The sequence below is a fragment of the Mustelus asterias genome, chromosome 4 (genome assembly GCF_964213995.1).
Source record: "Mustelus asterias chromosome 4, sMusAst1.hap1.1, whole genome shotgun sequence".
Classification (NCBI taxonomy): domain Eukaryota; kingdom Metazoa; phylum Chordata; class Chondrichthyes; order Carcharhiniformes; family Triakidae; genus Mustelus; species Mustelus asterias.
In genome coordinates, this window is record NC_135804.1 from 144,313,959 (window position 1) to 144,335,598 (window position 21,640).

The 21,640-nt window shown below is 45.5% G+C and overlaps 1 protein-coding gene across 6 annotated transcripts in view; it reads right to left on the bottom strand.

Annotated features, from left to right (window-relative positions):
- The window catches only part of col4a6 (collagen, type IV, alpha 6), a 389,276-nt gene that overhangs the window by 244,662 nt on the left and 122,974 nt on the right, over window positions 1-21,640 (bottom strand). For all 6 annotated transcript variants that reach the window (XM_078211871.1, XM_078211872.1, XM_078211874.1 and 3 more), the window contains exon 4: window positions 18,970-19,053. In XM_078211871.1, the coding sequence (XP_078067997.1) occupies window positions 18,970-19,053 (84 nt within the window). The remainder of the gene's footprint in view (window positions 1-18,969; window positions 19,054-21,640) is intronic.

The following is a 21,640-nucleotide window of genomic DNA, read 5'->3' on the forward strand; positions in this document are numbered from 1 at the left end:
TTTGCTATGATCAGCTTGAAGCCAGCATTTTGTATTTGCATTCAATCAATGGAACTGCCTGCAACAGACTCAATGTAGCAGGCTTGGCCTGTCTCAGAGAAATGTTCCTGCTTTTCACATCCTCGGCTCCCTACTCCTGTCCCAGCAGATTTTCATCAACACGCACCCACACACTCCCAACTGCCTGTCCTAAAAGTCACTCACTCTTCACCAAGTCCAAATTGCCATCATACTGGATACAATTCAGTCATTCAAATCACCCCCCCCCTCCGCCCGCACCCACCCCCGCCCTTACACCCCAATCCATGTACTGCACGCAGTAAAAAAGGTCCCCTCTAATAATGCAATATCATTGACAATGTGTCCCTGTCCAGTCCTGCCCTTGGTTTATGACATGAACTACTCCCTGACCATTCACCCCATCCAGCCCCTCCTTGGTGTACCATAACACAAGGTTGCATAGCCCATCCCCAATATGCATCTGATACACTGGGATCCATTATAATCGAAGTGCGCTGGTTGACTGCCCACTCTGACAGTGGAGAGGCAACCACCATTCTGAGGATCCAGGCGAATTGGGGTGTGCCAAGAAAGTGTGCCGGTGCAGCTCTCCTGCTTTGCCAAGGCCCACCACAAAAATACTTTGACACTTCCCATTAGTTGGCCTCTCTAGTTGCAAGTCCCTCACAGCTGCCAACTGGTACTGACTTAGAAATCAAGGTCTCATTATTACCATTTAACCCCAATTTCTATCTTAAGAGGGAGTCCATAACGCAAAAAGGGCGGATGCTTTGGACACCCACAGATCCCCCCCCCCCCCCGCTGTCAAAACTGAGACACTGCATTACCAGTGTTAACAGGATAGTGAGAACACTAAGCTTACATGAGCTTATCACTGCTTCTAACATCAGTAAACAGTGGTTAAAATTAACTCCAATATGTTTGGCCAAGCTGCCCCCCCCCCTCCCCCCCACCCATATATGTATCCTATGGTTTTCCCCATAACAGCTCAATATATATGATGTACATAATCATTCGGCAACAAACAATATAGGTTTAGATCCATATCCCCATTCTTTTTTTCTCTCACCCAATCCATTAGGCAACGGATGGGTCCACAGATCTAGGCGTATAACTTAAGGCTTGCTGCATTAAGGTTAATACGATATTAATCTAAACATTAACCATCAAATTGATGCACAATGTGAGGGTGGCATTTTGCCATAACTCTAGTGAATACATCTTTCATCTCTGACTCTGAGGTTTCTTCTCAAGAGCTTGCTGAGTTAGTGCTGCAGTCTGGCAGTTAGTATTTGGGTCTGGTCCAATTAAACAGATGTCACTGACCACTGAGACACTCCAGCAGCAAGTCCTACTTGGCACAAAACAAAAATAAATTCTACATTCAAGACACTTGTTTGGTGTAGTTCACATAATCATTTAAAGTGATGCACTGACCTATAATTAAGATGGTACTCCAAACGTTCCACTTTGAATACAAGCCTTAATGGTCTACTCCTTTTCTTTGTTCTATATCCTTTTTATCTTGTTTGATATACCTTTTCACTCTCTGAACGTTGAAGCCTCGAGATGTCTACAGGAACTAGCCACCCTCCATTAAACTATTCAAGTGGCGTTGCTTTCTGTGCAAGTCAAGACAAGTGTCATGAAACTAGTTTATCATGGTAAAGAGTGTTGGGCATTACTGTTAAGTATTTTCCCAATCTGATTTAATAATTGCTTATCCATACATTGTAACTGAGAATCATTGATTAGTGACAAGAAACAGGAAGAATCATAGAATCCCTACAGTGCAGAAGAAAGCCATTCAGCCCATCGAGCCTGCACCGACAACAATCCCACCCCAGCCCTATCCCCATAACCCCACATATTTACTTTGCTAATCCCTCTGACACTAAGGGGCAATTGAGCATGGCCAATCAACCTAAGCCACACACCTTTGGACTGTGGGAGGAACCTGGAGCACCCGGAGGAAACCCACGCAGACATGGGGAGAACGTGCAAACTCCATACAGATAGTCGGCCAAGTCTGGAATTGAGCCTGCGTCGCTGGCGCTGTGAGGCAGCAGTGCTAACCATTGTGACACAGTGCCACCACTTGGCTGTGCCGTAACCCAGAGAAGCTGTGAGTGACTTTGATGTCAACCCTTGGGAAACTCACAATTCTTCAACAAATCATTGCGGGTCTCCTCAGAGCCTGTTAAAAAGCAGTATATTGAGCTCATGAGCTGTAACTGAAATCCATCTGCACAGAGGGTCTTAAAGCTTGCAGTGTCCTTCATACATGTAGATGAGAAATGGGGGGAACAAGGATAGATCCTTGGAGAAAGGCAGACTGATGGCCTGGTGGTATTATCACTAGATAGTTAATGCAGAAACTCAGCTAATGGACCCGGGTTCGAATCCCGCCATGGCAGATGGTGGAATTTGAATTCAATAAAAAATATCTGGAATTAAGAATCTACCGATGACCATGAAACCATTGTCAGTTGTCTGGTTCACTAATGTCCTTAGGGAAGGAAATCTGCCATCCTTATCTGGTCTGGCCTCTCTGTGACTCCAGAGCCGCAGCAATGTGGTTGACTCTCAACTGCCTTCTGAAATGGCCTGGCAAGACATTCAGTTCAAGGGCAACTAGGGATGGGCAATAAATGCCGGCCCAGCCAGCGACGCCCATGTCCCACAATTGAATTTTTAAAAAGTTGACCTTGTAGGGAGTGGGAAAAGAAACCAGTGCCGGTATTCCCGGTCTAGATTCTGACTGGCGAGGTAAGAATGGAAACAGGCAAGGGCAGAGTCCCATTGAGGCGGATTGAATCATAGAAACCCGACAGTACAGGAGGCCATTTGGGCCATCAATTCTGTACCAACCATAATCCTATCCTACCCTATTCCCGTAACCCCACACATTTACCCTGCTAATCCACCTGACACCAGGATCAATTAAGCATGGCCAATCCACCTAACCCGCACATTTTTGGACTGTGGGATGGAACCAGGGCACCCAGAGGAAACCTACGGAGACACAGGGAGAAAGTGAAAACTCCACACAGAGAGTGACCCGAAGCCGGGAATTGAACCTGGATCCCTGGCGCTGTGAGGCAGCAGTGCCTCACCATGTCAGATTATGGTGAAGAGATGCTGAAGGAGGATGGTGTTGCCAACTGCATCAAAGGCTGCGGACAGGTTGAACAGGATGAGGAGGGACCTTTGTCACAGTCACACAGGGTGTCATTTTTGACTTTACTAAGAGGCATTTTGGTGCTGTGACAGGGGCAGAAACTGGGTGAACGGACTCAAGCACAAGAGATCAGGGAAAGACAGCACATGGTTATGTGAAACAACAGCACTGTTAGGGGCTTGGAGGGGAAACGGAGGTTGGAGATGGGATAGTAAATTGCAACAACTGCAAATATCAATCACCCCAAAATAATAGCAGAACCATCTGGAAGTGGCCATCCTTGCCCCTGCTGTCACCAAACTGTTCAATTTTTTTTGCTGCAACCTCGCTCCGTTTTTTTCACTTCTGGCAGAGTTGTGCTTTTGTAAATGAACCCAATTACTTTCACATTCTGATCTGCTCAGTGAGTCTCTGCGTGGCTTTCTTGTCCACACTTGCTTAATTAATCCTCCGTACACATTGAACTGGGAGCTTTTTGAAATGAATGCGATTCCCTGTCCCCACGCACTCCACACCCACATCCCCTCCCCTTCCCCAGATTAAATCTCCAGTCATTTCTCGGAGCTCAAATTCCACTTTGTCACATGCTGCATTGTGGTGTATCAGCATCATTAATTCCCCAAAGGTACTTTAACCCATTTTTTAAAAAAAGCGAATCAATAGAAAGGTTGTATTATAATGTGGTACGGTGGAGGGGGTGGGGGGGGGGGAACCAGGTACAACAGTCAGATAAATTATGGGTAAGGCTAGTAATTTGTCACTGCAGTAAATCCCAGGCCCATCCTTCTAAAAAAAATCCAGTGGATTTTCTTCTCTATCACTTCGAGCAGGATATTGCCATTTCATTGTGAGATTTTTAAATGTTAGCACAGAGATTTTGTGGTGCCCCAGTGCAAGCAGGAGATAGACATCAACGGACCCAATATGGCAAGAGCCATGCGCACGTTGATTCTGAGCCAAAAGAGTGCAGTCCACCATATTGGTAAAGGCTCTTGCATCAGTACCAATGGGAGGCACGGTGGCACAGTGGTTAGCACTGCTGCCTCACATCGCCAGCGATTCGGGTTCGATTCCCGGCTTGGGTCACTGTCTCTGTGGAGTTTGCACATTCTCCCCTGTGTCTCCGGGTGCTCCTCCCGTTTTCTTCTGCAGTCCAAAAGACATGCTGGATAGGTGCATTGGTATGCTAAATTGCCCCTTAGTGTCGGGGGACTAGCTAGGGTAAATGCATGGGGTTATGGGGATAGGGCCTGGGTGGGGTTGTAGTCAGTGCAGACTCAATGGGCCCAATGGCCACCTTCTGCACTGCAGGATTTTTTGATTCTATGATTCTATACCTGGTCAAGACACTAGGCTCTTTGAATAAATGAGTTAATGCCTGTTTCAATTCCCCTTACAAAATGTGTAAGCGATTTAGGGCAGCATGTGCATGTCAGCATTATCAGGCACTTGGTAACCCCGTTACCTCCAAAGTGGGGCTGCCAGCCTCAACATAATCCCTACTGTGCAGAAGGAGGCCATTCAGCCCATCGAGTCTGCACCCACCCTTCAACAGAGCACCTTAGCCAGGACCACCCTCTCCCTATCCCTGTAACCCCTCACATTTACCCCACGATTCCCCTAACCTACACATCTTGGGACACCAAGGGGCTATGGCTCAATTGGTAGCACTTTACTTCAGAAATAGAAGGTTGTAGGTTCATGCACCACTCCACATGAGGTAGGTTAACACAGACCATTCGGAATACTGAATTCTTTTCCTAGCCATTGAACCCAGAAATAGCAACAAATGCATCATTCAGCTCCTGCTATGTCAGAAGGACAATATGCCAACATCCCAATCTCAGTAGAATATCAGCCCTCCTTTAAATGATCTACACAAACATCACAGAAGTACAATTGCCATATTTAGTACTAGTTCGTTATGAGTCAGATCACCCACGAACTCTTGTTATCTTAAACCTGAGAGCAATTTATATGCTTTGGACTAATGCCCTCTGGTAACGGGACAGAGAATCTTACATCTTGCAGAAAATGACACAGTTGAGCAGAAACAGAGAACATAGAACAGTACAGCACAGTACAGGCCCTTCGGCCCTTGATGTTGTGCCAAGCTTTGTCCGAAACCAAGATCAAGCTATCCCACTCCCTATCATCCTGGTGTGCTCCATGTGCCTATCCAATAACCGCTTAAATGTCCCTAAAGTGTCCGACTCCACTATCACTGCAGGCAGTCCATTCCACACCCCAACCACTCTCTGAGTAAAGAACCTACCTCGGACATCCCTCCTATATCTCCCACCATGGACCTTATAGTTACTGCTGAAAGCCAATGTGTGTGTGTGTCGGCACAATGTTATTTTCGAAACAAAAAGGCTGCTGAATGGTTCTGAAGATACAAGTATCTTCGAAGTTACCAAAATCATTAGCAAACATACAACACATTTTACACAACGTTCAAGTGGATACCTGTTCCAGCTGGATTTGCCGAGGCAGGATAACCTCAAAGGCACAGTCAGACAGTTTGAGGGCATGAGTAGAGACATCCACCCCATTTATCATTTCCATAGACTAGGCCACATCCTGGAACTAAATTAATTGAAACCGCACTGAAGCATCGACTTCCCACCAACAGACCTTATTACAAACGATATTTTTGATCATATTTTGTTCAGTCTAATTTACCTCCCCCCTTCCCCTCCCGCCAGACTCTTTGGGCAAACTAAATTACATTGGTCCTTCAATGATTCAGTAATTACAGGCATTGTCTAATGTGGCTCTGAGGTACAGAAAGAGGGGGGGAGGGGTCCCAGATTTGATCCCGTTGAATCGGTTCCAACCTTGGCAACAACGAGGCAGAGTTAATGCCACAGATGGCCTCAGGTTCCAGGTAGAAAAGGGAGAATTAGCCAAGCTCCTGATTTCTGTTAAGTCGTCGCACACACACAGCCTCTCCCCGTGTCTGCATATGGGCTTCCTCCGGGTGCTCCAGTTTCCTCCCACAGTCTGAAAGACGTGCTGGTTAGGTGCATTGGCCGTGCTAAATTCTCCCTCAGTGTACCCGAACAGGCGCCGGAGAGTGGCAACTAGAGGATTTTCATTGCCATGTTAATACTTGTGACACTAATAATAAATAAAACTTTAACACACTCACCCACACATGCATGCACACACGCACAGAGCCAATTAACTTTTAATAAAAGAATAAAACATTTATCAACTTGACCCTCCATTTTCATCAGACCAGCCTCCAATGGGATTCCCAATCTGCTATGTGGCCTGCAGCATTGGAAGATCCCACAGCAATTTCACACCGCTATGAAACTGATTTTGGGCCTCCCACCGAATTCTCCCCCCCACCTGCCATTCGTCTTGTCAGTGGGGCATGGGAGAATTCCACCTAAAGAGTGCATTTTAAAAAGGGGTGCAGGAACAGAGAGACCCCGAGGGGTATATGTGCACAGATTGTTACAGGTTGAAAAGTGGTTAACAGTGCAGATGACGTCTTGGGGTTTATAAACAGGGACAGAGTACAAAAGGAAGGAAATTACGGTAAATCTTTGGAAAGCATTGCCTCACTTTTAACTGAAGTATGGGGCTGAATTTTTACCATTCCGACTGGAAGCAGGGAGGGGGGGTGGGAGGTTAATAGAATTGCAGGGAGCCGTGCTGGGTAAGCTCCCCAACTATGTCCTGCCATCAGGGAATTTTACAGACAGCGGGACTGGAACCAGACAAAGGAGGGAAGCAATCAATTCACCAGTGCAGGGGCCCTATTATGAGCCATTATATGGTGCCATTGGCGTTTTACTGACAGCAGATTGACTTCCATACCATGTGAGCAGGTCGCCTGCTAAATGGAAGCAGCATCTCAGCAGCGAAGGAGGTGCTATGGGCGGGGAGGCAGTCCCCATAGCCCGAGCCATTCCCTCAGAGGGTTATCTTCTAGCACTTGGCCCTTCAATTTTCTGAAAGATTATTTTCCATGCCTTCTGAAGACTGCACGGGCCCTACTCTCCTCAACAGTGCCCACCACTCCCATTACAGTCATAGGCAGAATTTTCCCACCCCGTCCTCCACGGGAATCATAGCGGGTGGGGGCAGATCATGCAAAGGTCTGTTGACCTCGGGCGGGAATTTCCAGCCTTGGGAGCGAGCGCGGCCGGAAAATCCCACCCATAGAGTCATACTGAACAGAAATAGGCCCTTCAGCCCAAGTCTATTGTCACAGCTTAGGCTGCTGAGCTTCCAGCTTTCTGATTGGGCGGACAGCTCATGAGGGTGATTGGCCATCCTGGATCCTGAACATCTTGACTCACCTGAGGAAGGAGCAGTGCCCTGAAAGCTCGTGATTCCAAATAAACCTGTTGGACTTTAATCTGGTGTTGTGAGACTCTTACTGTGCCCACCCCAGTCCAACGCCGGCATCTCCACATCATCCTGAACTGGGCAGCTGTCCCAGAGCAGCCACTTAATTGGCTGCTGCCAGTAAAATTCAGGGGGACATACATTTCCTCCCCATGTTGGCGGGCCTCCAACCAATCGGTAAAATTCTGCCAAGTGTGACCAGTTCAGGCTACCACACTTCAAGAAGGACGTAAAAGCTTTAGAGAAGGTGCAGAGAAGAGTTAAATGAATGCTTCCAGGGATGAGTGATTTCACTCATGTAGGTAGATAGGAGAAACTGGGGTTGTGCTTCTTAGAACAGAGAAGAGAGTTGACAGAGGTGCTCAAAATCATTAACAGTCTGTGCAGAATAGACAGGGGAAAACCTGTTCCCGTAAAAATATTGACAACCACAGGACAGCTAAATAAGGTAATTGGCAATAGAACGAACACTGACATGAGGATATCATGTTTACACAACGAGTGGTTCAGATCTGGAATGCACTGTCTGACGGTGTGATCACAGTAAGAAGTCTCACAACACCAGGTTAAAGTCCAACAGGTTTATTTGGTAGCAAATACCATAAGCTTTCGGAGCACAGCTCCTTCGTCAGATGGAGTGGTTATAACCACTCCATCTGACGAAGGAGCTGCGCTCCGAAAGCTTATGGTATTTGCTACCAAATAAACCTGTTGGACTTTAACCTGGTGTTGTGAGACTTCTTGCTGTGCTTACCCCAGTCCAACGCCGGCATCTCCACATCATGACGGTGTGATCGAGATAGATCAAATCCGGAATTTCAAAAGGGAATCGGTTAAGCACCTGAAGAGAAAGATCTGTCAAGCCTTGTGGGGAAAGGCTGAGTTGCTCTTGTGAAGAGCCAGCAGGGACAAAAGGGACTGAATGGCATCCTTCTGTGCTGTAACTACTCAATGATTCTATAGGGACAGTCTTACGTTCACACAATAAGTATGTCCATTTGGTTAAGAGATTGGACAGCATCTGGTGCTTTTGATATTGCACCCAGTTTGCCTTGGGAGAAGGGGGGAGAATTAAAGGGTTAATAAGTACAAGGTAAGCTGCATGTAGGTAGTATCGACGATGGATGCTGTCTTAGCGTCACTCAGTCAAATGCATAGCTTCCTTGATAATCAAAGCCAAGGAAAGTTACCACAAGGCCCGAGTGCATCATGTGAGCAATTTGACAGCAATAATTCAGGCAAAGCTATTTTTAAGCCCATAAAGAAAACAAAATTGCACTGATATAGTGCTTCATCATGCATGTTTCTTAGAAACATTTCAAAGCATTTCATATACAATGAATTAATTTCAAATTGAGCGAGTGCTGTGCCGTGGTTCAAGGCGGCGGCTCACCACCAGCTTCACAGGGCAAATAGGGATGGGCAATAAATGTTGGCCTAGCCAGTGACACCCACACCCCATGAATGAATATAAGAAAATAACGTGGATTAAATGGCAGCTGATTTGAACACAGTGAGATCCCAGAAGCAGTATTGATATGACTGACAAGCTCTGAAGAGGAGTTATATAGGCTAGGAATATTATCTCTTTTCTCCGTGGCTCGGTGACACAATGGTTGGCACTGCTGCCTCACAGCGCCAGCAATCTGCGTTCAATTCCAGCCAAGGGTGACTGTCTGTCCGGAGTTTGCACATTTTCCCCGTGTCTGCATGAGTTTCCTCCAGATGCTCCGGTTCCCTCCTCCAGTCCAAAGATGTGTGGGTTAGGTGGATAGGCCATGCCCCTTAGTGTCCCAAGATGTGTAGGTTAGATGCATTAGCCATGGTAAATGTGTGGGGTTACAGTGATTAGGGTGGGGGAAGAGGGTCTAGGTAAGATACTCTGTCAGAGAGTCGGTGCAGACTCCATTGGCTGAATGGCCTCCTTCTGCACTGTAGGGATTCTATGATTCTCCCTCCACAGATGCTGCCAGATCTGCTGAGATTTTTCCAGCAGTATTTTTTTTAACAGCAGTACGACTGATCGTTTCATTCACTTTGGTGGCAGAGGGAACAATGTTGTCCTGCAAAGCAAATCTCCCTGCCTTGCCCCAATAGTATCACAGGATCTTCAGTATCCAATTGAGCAGACAGGATCCTGGTTTCATTCATCATCAGTAGAGAGGTACACCTGACAATGCACGAGTTTCAATTCGCTTTATAGTCACAGTGGCAAATTTTCCCGTTCCGCCCGCCATGAGAATCGGAGCGGGTGAGGGACAGACCCTGGAAAGGTCTGTTGACCTGGGGCAGGATTTTCCATTTTTGGGGGGGGCGCAGCTGGAAAATCCCACCCACAGTCTCTAAATTGTACCTTTAAGAAAGCAATCTGGACAAAATTGGGAATTCTAAATAGATAGGTAACTCGGACAGCTCCTGCCAATCAATGGTAAGGAGTATATATTAAAAATTCCACAGGCCGTCCCACAGAATTCCTTTAAAGTTTCCCAGCGCTTATCAACGAGCAATCTGTTTTTCCCTCCAGTTCCTTGAGTTCCACAGATGATGTACTCAAGGGTGAAATATATTATCGACTCCCCACCATTTCTGTGAGTTGAATGAGAAAACAGATTTGTGTTGGCTGTCCTTGCGTTTTGAAAAACTGCAAGCTGTACAATTTAACAAATAAATAACAGGATACAATTAGTCACCGTACCTGTTCAAGCACTTAGAAGCAGCTGATGGTGCACAGCTCAACAACAGGGCGGCACAGGGGCCCGAGTTCAATTCCTGGCTTGGGTCACTGCCTGTGCGGAGTCTGCATGTTCGCCCCGTGTCTGTGTGGGTTTCCTCCGGTTTCCTCCCACAGTCCAAAGGTTAGGTTGATTGGCCATGCTAAATTGACCCTTAGTTTCAGGAGGTCTAACAGGGTAAATAAGTGGAGTTATGGGGATAGGGCCTGGATGGGATTGTGGTCAGTGCAGACTTCCTGGACCAAATACCCTCTTTCTGCACTGTAGGGATTCTATGAACGTCAAATCTAATCATCAAATGATCATGCCTTTACAATAACCATTCCCTACCCTAACTCATTGGTTCTTCTCTGCTGTTTTGCTTCCCATGTTTGACTACCACTCGAGGAAGCCCACTGTTGTCTGTTGGAAAAGCCAGTGAGCCATAATTTCCTCCGGTGAAGCTTTGAAGAGACCCAAACCAACATCTTTGATCCCAGTCACAAGCTCCACACCCTTGTCTCCAAATCTATCTGTCTCTATCTTTGCCCCAGGTTAAAACAGTATGTTTACAAGCACAGCATTCTATTGGAACGGAGTTTCCAATCACATGCCCACTCCATCTCATAGTCTGCCATATTCCATCTCTGTACCTGCCTCGGTTCATCTGCTGCTGAAATTCTTATTCATGACTTTGTCGCCCCCAGATCCAATTATGTCAATGCAGGCCTCCAAACCTTCAACCCATTCAAAACTGCCCCACCCGTTCCCACATCAAGCCCCACTCACTTATCTCCTTTCTTAAATTGATTTCTCATTTCCTGTTCCTCCTTGAATGAGATTTAAACTTTCTATCCTGTCTGTAAGTTTGAAAGTCTGTAACTTTCTACATGACAACATCCGATTCATTCTGTGCTCCTACAATCATGGCCTGCGTATCCCAAAATTCCTTCACACAACCATTAAGGCAGTGCCTTCAGCTATTTAGACCATTAACTCAGGAATTCTGCCTAAATATCTCTGAAAATGCAGCTCCCTCACCTCCTTAAAAAGCCTCCTTAAAATCTGCTACATGAACCAAAGTCTTACTTGACTGCTTTAAACCTTCTTAGAATCATAGAATCCCTTAACAGTGCAGAAAAAGGCCATTTGGCCCATTGAGCCTGCAACATCAATCCCAACCAGGGCCTATCCCTGTAACCCCATGTATCTATCCTGCTCATTTCTCTGACACTAAGGGACAATGAGTATGTCAATCAACCTAACCCACACATCTTTGTGACTGTGGGAGGAAACCGGAGCACGCAGAGGAATCCCACGTGGACACAGGGAGAACGTGCAGACTCCGCACAGACAGTCACCGAGGTTCTTCTTTTGGTTGGTGTCAATCGTGGTCTAACAATGGGCATAATTCTCCCATTCCCTCGCTGGGCGGGTTCAATGGCGGCAAGGAGAGAATTCATCACGAGTCTAAAAATTGGTTTTATGGTGATGTAAAATTCGCTTGGGATCGTCCATTGGTGCCCGCCATAGCGGATTGGGAAACCCACAGGTTTCCAGTAATGGGATGCAGACGAAGGCCCGACCGGAGTCTTTCCCAGTCAAGCCCAATTCTCTGTAACACCAGTGAGAAAACGTTGCTGTATGTGTAGATAGCACATCTCATATTATGAAGTCAGAAGTGAGCAATATCAGCATCATAGAATCATAGAAACTAGAAGCAGGAGTAGGCCATTCGACCCTTTGAGCCTGTTCCACCATTCATTTTGATCATGGCTGATCATCAAATTCAATATCCTGACCCCCCTTTTCTCCCATATCCCTTGGTCCCTTTAGCCCCAAGAGCTATATCTAATTTCTTCTTGAAATCAGACAATGTTTTGGCCTCAAAACGTTCCACCATCTTGGTGTTACTGAAGTTGGTTTATAACCTGGAGGGTGTCATATTGAGAATTAATTTTACTTCCAATGACTCAGGTTGGATACCCTCGGTCAACAGAAAGCTGACCATTTGCATTTTCAATGGGATGGTGCGATGGCACAGTGGTTAGCACTACTGTCTCACAGTGCCAGGGACGTGGGTTCAATTCCCGGCTTGGGTCACTGTCTGTGTGGAGTTTGAAAGTTCTCCCCATGTCTGCGTGGGTTTCCTCCGAGTGCCTCTCACAGTCTGAAAGACGTGCTGGTTAGGTGCATTGACCCGAACAGGCGCCTGAATGTGGCGACCAGGGGAATTTCACAGAAACTTCATTGCAATGTTAATGTAAGCCTTACTTGTGACACTAATAAATAAATAAAAAGTTTTTTCTCAATCTGTCTCCATTCCTAAAGGAGTTTAATTTTTCTTGGCTGTAATTCTACCGACGTCCGGTGTCATTTCGCTTCCAAATGGCCATTGTTTATTTGTAAGCTAAGTCAGGAAGGCTCTGACCAGGAGCATGTAACAGTTATGTCTGACATTGTCCTCAGCTGTCCACACACTCTCACCTTTCAGCAGCAATCACAAGTGATGAACTAGAAGCCTCAGGCACGGAGGTGCTGTGCCTATTATCACCCTGGCTGAAATCAGGTCACTTTTCATACAGTGGTTTTGACAAAGTAGATAAGGGAGAAACTGTTTGCACTGGGAGCAGGGTCAATAGCCAGAGGTCGCAAATTCAAAATAATTGGCAAACGAACCAAGTAGGATGTGGCTGGGAAAAATGTGTACAGCAATTGTTATGGTCCAGAATGCACTACCTGGAGTTGAAACCAGATTCAATAGCAACTTTCAAAAGGAAATTAGATATGCCCAGTACTTAAAAGAGGGATTTCAGGGCTGTGGGGAAAAGGCATGGGAGTACGATTAATTGGAAAGCTCTTCCAAAGAACACAATAGGTCAAATGGTCTCCTTCAATGCTGTAAGATTCTTTGCACTCTACTCAGATCAGGAATCCAACTTTATTGGACGGTGGTTAACAGTGAGGCGGAGTGTCTTGGGCTACAAGAAGATCTAGACAGAATGGTCAAATGGGCAGATAAGTGGCAGATGGAATTTAACTCTGAAAAGTGTGAGGTGATACACTTCGGAAGGAGTAATTTGACAAGAAAGTACTCAATGAATGGTAGGACACTAGCAAGTTCTGTGGAACAAAGGGACCTTGGCGTGTTTGTCTATACATCTCTGAAAGCGGAAGGGCATGTTAGTAATGTGGTGGAAAAGGGATATGGGACACTTGCCTTTATCAATCGAGGCATAGATTACAAAAGTAGGGAAGTCATGTTGGAGTTGTATAGAACTTTGGTGAGGCCACAGCTGGAGTACTGTGTATAGGAAGGGTGTGATTGCATGGCAGGGAGTGCAGAGGAGATTCACCAGGATGCTGTCTGAGATGGAACATTTAAGTTATGAAGAGCAATTGCGTAGGCTTGGGTTATTTTCATTGGAGCAGAGAAGACTGAGGGGCGCCCTGATTGGGGTATACAAGATTATGAGGGACATGGGCAGAGTGGATAAGGAGCAGCTTTTCCCCTTAGTTGAAGGGCCAGTCACAAGGGGATGTAGGTTCAAGGTGAGGGCCAGGAGGTTTAGGGGGGATGTGAGGAAAAACCTTCCTCGCCAGAGGGTGGTGATGGTCTGGAATGCGCTGCCTGGGAGGGTGGTGGCGGGTTGCCTCACATCCTTTAAAAAGTATCTGGATGAGCACTTGGCATGTCATAACATTGAGGGCTATGGACCAAGTGCTGACAGATGGGATTAGATGGGAGTTCAGATGTTTCTAAGTGTGGACTCAATGGGCTGAAGGGCTTCTTCTGCGCTGTATGATTCCATGATCTAGATGTTCTCTTTCATCACTGCAATTTCTTATTGATTTTCTGTTGTTTCTCAGTAAGCCTTTGTATGTTCCTCCACATGGGGGCCACCCCCTGGCTTTAGGTGAGAAGGTTACCTGTCCTTTTGTGTTAACTCATCAGAAGGAATTCTCCTGTCATTCATGCCCCACTGCCGCTGCCAGCAAGAACTGAGAATTTAGTGCTCAGCCAAATTTCCATTCATTGCACCGGGACTGGAGAATCCCAGCTGCGGGCAAGGTCAGAGAATCCATCCATCATGTTCATTAATCAATAATTGGGAAACTCTTTAAGAAACAAAGCCAATGGCGTTCCTCATTAAGATGCATTTGACCTTAGCTTAGCATTCCCTCTGTGAATCATATTTAAGATCTGAATATATGCATGAAGAGTAGGTCAGTGTATTACTAAATCAGGTATGTCTTAATATTAATTCTCCTCAGTATTTATCGAGGAAATTCACTTAAATTTGATTGATCCAATCTAACAAAGCCTCTCCCTGATGGGTTCATTAAAACATAGCTGGTTTTCTCGCATCAATGGTGAACATTGCTGAAATCCCAACAACATAAAGTTAGCACTGGAACTAAAAGTTTAAGGTAATAATCCCTAAACTAATATATTGGCAAATGGGAAATATAGGACGCTGGCCAAAACTCAATGTGTCACTTCAGGTCACGTATTAGTAGGATTCCTCCTGTTTTAGACATCAGTGGTAAATTCTGACAACACCCTTTCAAGAAAGGTTTCTGCTTATCTGTTTTCACTCGGGAAGTCTGTCACTCCCACTTCCTCTTGTTGAGGCTACTGGTCCCAACTGTTTTATCTATCAGTGCCTGAAGTGAACAATTGTTAAGCTATAAGGGGAAGCACACTGTTTGCCAAAGGCATCAGCTTTCAGTGTGACTGCTCTGACTGTTTGACCGGTACCTTTCGTTTGTAAAGGATTGTTTACAGGGGCACCCGGATAGTTCAGTGAGGAAAGTAAGACAACCAGTACATTGCTTGGCAGTACAAAAAGCTTACAGATTCAATCCTTGATTTGCACTGAAATTAAGAGACCTCAGTCAGGACAGATCTCAATATCACTATCGCAAAAAATCCATCAAGACCCATACTCATACATCAGCACTTTGGAGATCTCTGGTATAAAGTGAGGTTCATGTTTGAGGAATCCATATGTTCAGAAGCACACTACTGATAGCACTAAAATAGCTTATTTTTTAATTCATTCATGGGGCCTGGGCATCACTGGCTGGGCAGCATACATTGCCCATCCCTAGTTGCCCGAGGGCAGTTGAGAGTCAACCACATTGCTGTAGCTCTGAAGACATTAGCCCAGACCAGGTAAGGACAGCAGATTTCCTTCCCTAAAGGACATTTGTGAACCAGATGGGTTTTTCCGACAATCAACAGCGGTTTCATGGTCACCTTTAGATTCTTAATTCCAGATATTAAATTCAGATTCCACCATCTTCCGTGGCGGGATTCGAACCCAGCTCCCCAGATTATTAGCTGAGTTTCTGGAATAATAGTCCAGCGATAATACCACTATGCAATCGCCTTCCAGCTTATCAGGAAGGCTCCTATCTCTTGCAGACGGGTATGTTGGCTTCTACTCATCCCCTTCCCATGCACAGCACAAATGTTTTTAAAATCATCTCTGTCCATTGCATTTCCTCCACCAACTATTGACCTTTCAATTTGTCCATCAAGGCATCAGCTAACAAAAACAGAAAATGCTGGAAAATCTCAGCAGGTCTGATAACGTCTGTCAAGCGAGAATAGAGCCAATGTTTCAAGTCAGGATGGCATTTCATCACAAAATCCTTTATTCTCTTTCCACGGATGCTTCCAGACCTGCTGATATTTTTATTATTCATTCGTTGTACATAGGCGTCACTTGTTGGTCAGCATTTATTCCCCATCCCTAATTGTCCTTGGAGGGCAGTTACAAGTCAACCACATTGCTGTGGCTCTGTAGGCCAGACCAGGTAAGGCCGGCAGATTTCCTTCCCTAAAGGATGTTGTGAACCAGATGAGTTTTTCCAACAATCGACAATGGTTTTATGGTAATCAGTAGATTCTTAATTCCAGATGTTGTTTATTGAATTCAAATTCCACCATCTGCCATGGCAGGATTCGAACCCAGGTCCCCAGAACATTAGCTGAGATGAGCCACTAGGCCATCACCTCTCTCTATTTTCCAGCATTTTCTACTTTTGTTTCAGCATCCTCAGTATTTTGCTTTTATCATAAGGTATCAGTGAAGCTATCTTTTCATTGGCATCTGCCAAAAGCCAAAAGGAGGCATGCAACAACTAATTGGCTAATTCTCCTCTGCTTTGCACTTCCTGTGGTGACCTGTGTTCCATGACTCAGTCAACATCTAAACCACAGTGGTCTGGAACACTGAAGGAAGCCACAGCCAATATTGTTATGGAAAGAGCAACCTAAACTGAATCCCACTGCCCCACTCTCTCCCCAGAGTACTGTATTTTCTTTAACTTCAAACTTGAATCCGTTTTTCTCTTGTCTTTACCTCAAATACACAGTGTGCTAAAATATCCCATGTTCTGTGTAAAGAAATTCTTCCCAAACACACTCATCAAAATAATTGTGACAATTCTAAATTGATTATCTCTATAATGACTTCAATCAGGCCATTGAGGTTGGCCTATTGGAGTGTGAACTCCTTGATTAAGGATTCAATTGTGGGGTCAATCATGGAGTCTTTGCCTTGTATTTAACTGGAAGTGTCAGTTCCTCTGACACCCCCAGGGGTAGACTGCTAACTGCTAGCACTCTGTGTACTCCTCTTCGAGTTGTAAATAAAGGGATTTTGGTGAAGGGACTTTTACCTCCACAGACTTATTACACTCCCCAAGATACAGCAAGTTGTCTTTCCTGTTCAACCCATCAGAACCTTTGATAATTTCAAAAACCTCTACTAAATTTTCCTTTTAGCTTTCTCTGTTCCAGTGAAAATACAGCCAGTATCTCAAGTAGTTCCACATAACGATGGTTTCTATTATCCAGGAATGTATTCTGATGTTTTTAATGTTCTACAGGGCAACCACAACATTTAAAAACTATAGAGCCTGGTACTAATTTGTAATGCTTTGGTTATTCCTGTATTCCATGCCTCCTTCTTAAAATAATTATCCTTAATATCCATGCCTAACAAAAATCTATTAATTTCAGTTTAGACATTTTCAATTGCTTTATGGGGAAAAAAGGTACCAGATTTCCACTGCCCACTTTCTGAGGATGAACTTCCTGGCATCGTCTTTGAATGGCCTGGTTCTGATTTTAAGTGTATGCTCCCTTCTTGCAATCTATTATCTCACACTTATCTGCATTAGATTGCATCTTACACCTATCTACCCATTTGATTAATCCTCTGAAATCTGTAGCAATCTCCTTGTTCCTCCTTCTTTGCCAAAATCCTTACTTATGATGTCAGCATATTCAATATTATGCCCCTCTTGAGATGTGTCCAAGGCGAAATGAGAATTTTGGCACCATGGTGACATTTCTCAAAGGAATGGTATACTCTTAACCAACGCTTGTGTTTTATAATTAGTGTCCTAAAGTTTTAACCAGGTGTCAGGAACCAGACCAGGGGGCTTCGTTCCAGGCTCCGACCCCGTATGATATGTGATTTTGGAAGTTTCAGCCAATTAAGCTTCAGGGAGCAGGCTCGCTGTCCAGTCAGGGACAGTAGGTGGGTCCCTGGCACTGGACGGCCAATGGGAGGCCCTCCAGGGTTCAGAGGTTAATAGCTCCACCGGTTGAGGCGGGAGTTGCCTTTGGAAGGATGCAGATGGTGATGGACAAGGGAAAGTAAATTTATTTTTTAGAATGCCCCAGCTGCATTGCCATGATCGTGGGGGGAAGCCACTCCAGAGGGAGACCAGTAGCCCGCAGCCGCCATTATTCCCTCACTTGTTCCATTGGGCTCGACCACAAGCCCTCTGCCCATTGGGCATGGTCCACACCAAAGTGGGCTGTTCACAATGCTGATTGGGAATCCCGAGTCGACACGGGAATGGGGTATGATCCGACTCTGAACCAGAGTCTCCCAAAATGGCTTGTGGGTAGAAGCATGGCTGTGGACCAGCACGGAAACAGCCAATGCCAAGCTCCAGATCCGCCTGCCTCTAAAATACACTCTGACCTCTTTTAAAAACTCAGTCCATTGAGGTACTGAGCCAGAATGTACTATTATCGACTCTAAGAATCTCAATAAAAATGGCACAATTCGGAGTTTCAAATTAGACTGTCGCACAGCCCAGCGACGTAGCAAAGATTCACCACCAGGCTTTGTGACGTTGTGGATATGCCACTTGTGAGGCCACTGTATTCCAATATCCACAGAGAAGCAAACATCAATACAATTCTTTTAAATCGATAAAGAAGAATATGACTTTCTCAGTCACTTTGAAGCAGTAGGGTTTTATTCAGGCTGGTTTTTCGTTGCTGCTTTTGGAGGTGTAAGTTTTTACCGGGGCAGCGCCATCTGTCCATCAACTTTTCAAAGTCTTCCACCTTTACATGCATGCTTAGTGTGGAACACAGGAACAAAGGTTCTTTATCACAGCAGAAAAGCAACAATTTACCATCTGACACTGAGGCCCCATTGAGCTGAAGTCAGGGCTCTTACCTGGCTAGCCGTGCATGCTTAAATCTCGTTCCTAAACAGCTTTTATTCTGATCTGGCTGAAGTCTGACTTTGCTGCGGTAAGACTGAAAACGTCAGTGATCTCTTGGTCAAATAGACATTGTGGAGCACTCAACCCAATCTGGACATTCCTTAGAACAGAAACAAAAAAAACTGATTGTTTCTCACTCACCCTTGCCCCTTTCTCTGGCAAACATTTGCAACCCGCGCTGCAGTCTCGACCATCACACGGCCCGTTGTAGGCATTCTTTGCTCCCTGTAAAAGCAAAACGAGATATCTATCAACATTTAGATTGTGAAATAAACCTTTTTCAATTCATGTTGCAATTTCTAAGATGGGTCCTGAGGGTTCAGTTGGCAAACGCACTGCATGTTATGGTAATGAACTATATATATACATGAAGGTTGACATGGGTTTGTGCTGAGTTAGCTAATCGAGCTGCATTGCCAATTACAACTGGCACAGACACAGATAGTGCTCCAAGCCAGGAATCGAATCCGGGCCCCTGGTGCTGTGAGGCTGCAGTGCTAACCACTGTGCCGCCCTTAACCAGCTGGGTCCAGTAACACTTGATAGAAAGATCTACGGTGTCTTCAATTTATACTTGTAGTTATATTTGGGTGGCACGGTGGCTAGCACTGCTGCCTCACAGAGTCAGGTTCCCTGGTTTGATTCCCAGCTTGAGTCACTGTCAGGGCAGTATCTGCACGTTCTCCCAGTGTCTGTGTGGGTTTCCTCCGGGTGCTCCGGTTTCCTCCCACAGTCTGAACAATGTGCTGGTTAGATGCATTGGCCGTGCTAAATTCTCCCTCAGTGTACCCGAACAGGCGTTGGATTGTGGTGACTAGGGGAATTTCACAGTAACTTCATTGCAGTGTTAATGTAAGCCTACTTGTGACATTAATAAATAAACTTTAAACTTTAACTTTAAACACAGAGATATGGATGGTCTGTTAGTGACCTAGGATGTGTCGGTTAGAGGGATTAGCGGGGTAAATGTGTGCAATTGCGGGGATAGGGCCTGGGTGGGATTGTGGTCGGTGCAGACTCGATGGGCCGAATGGCCTCCTGTTGTGCTATATGGATTCTATTGGCTCCTCCACAAAGCTGAACTGAGAGCCTAAGTTTCACGATGGTGGGGAGGCAACACAAAAACTTTAAAACTAATGGAAATCGTAACTCTTCCAGGAATTTGATCCAGTAAGTACCCCTAGTTAGGCTGCTCAGCCCTCAGTACCACCGGGCAGGGCTCTGTGTAAATGGCATCTTTGACTACTCACAACTCAAGAGTTTCAGCACCAAAGGAGCAATTTAAGGAAGATGGTTGGTATAAGAAATGGAAATATGTAATAAAGAGATATCTTTAATCTGTCTCCGAAAGCTCAATGCCGACTTTATGTGCAACATAGCAGAAAAATACGACACTTACAAGGAAATATCTCCCCTTTCTACTGTGCAAAAAGTTTTCTGTAAAAATGATTGCCTATCGAATGAGCCTGCTATTTCTGTTCTGAACTGTGTCGGGTCAGAAGGTCCCAGCTGCAGTTCCTGGTTCGTGCAGAGTTAGTTCATTTTTCATCCTCAGTAAAATAATAAAACAAATTGTCGTCCTGAAGTTCTCTGTGTCAATTATAACATGATGTGGAGATGCCGGCGTTGGACTGGGGTAAACACAGTAAGAAGTTTAACAACACCAGGTTAAAGTCCAACAGGTTTATTTGGTATAACACTCAAACACAGTCTACTTGTTCCTAAACACAACCTGGAACATCTGCTGTTATTGAAGATGACACCAACACATTAACAAATGAGATAAGGTAGATAAGGATAAACGCAGCCCATTAGCTGATGGAACAAGGATTAAAGAACACAGATTCGAGGCCCCGGGCATGAGATGCAGGGGAACTGAATGGAAGTACGTTTTTAAACAGAGTGGTAATGATCTGGATCCGGCTGCTCACGGGGGTAGTGGAAGCAGAAACAATCAATGAACTCAAAAGGAAATTTGATGTGCACTTGAAGGAAATAAACCTGCAGGACCATGGGGATCGAATGGGGACTGACTGTGTTGCCCCAGAGAGAGCCAACATGGACTCAATGGGTCAAATGGCCTCCTTTAGTGCTGTGAATAACTGGGCAGAATTTTACATTCCCCCACCACCCCCCTCCCCCCACCGCCTCGGTGGCTTGCCAGGCAGGGAGGGGCCTGTAAAGTTCCTTGGCTGGTCTTCCTACCACCCACTCCAACCTCTTAGAGCCACCTCTTTACAGCATGGAAACAGGCCCTTGAGCCCAACTTGTCCACGCTGCCCAGTTTTGACCGCTAAACTAGTCCCAATTACCCGCATTTGGCCATATCCCTCTATACCCATCTTACCCATGTAACTGTCTAAATGCTTTTTTAAAGACAAAATTGTACCCGTCCCAACTACTGCCTCTGGCAGCTCGTTCCAGACACTCACCACCTTCTTCACAATGTTACAGTAGGGCAGGCTGGGTCTAAGCCGGCCCATCAGCCCTGGCCCCAGTTGAGGCCTTGGCTGCCAATTAGTGACTACATGAGGGCAATTTCCCACCCAGCCCCCAATCAATTAATGCTCATTAGGGCATTAATTGGCTGTGGGGAAGCACGACCCTTCAGATGGGGGAAAGGGAAATCCTGGCATCTGAAAACTCCTGGCCCATGTCGCGATGAAGAGAATGGGCGGGAGAATCAGGTAACAGCAAGCTGGAAAAATAGTCAGAATTGGGGATTGGAGTAACAACGAGGAATCCATTTCATCCAAACATCTTAAAGCAGGGACTCTGTGGCATACAAACACAACTTTGGGATCTCACCATT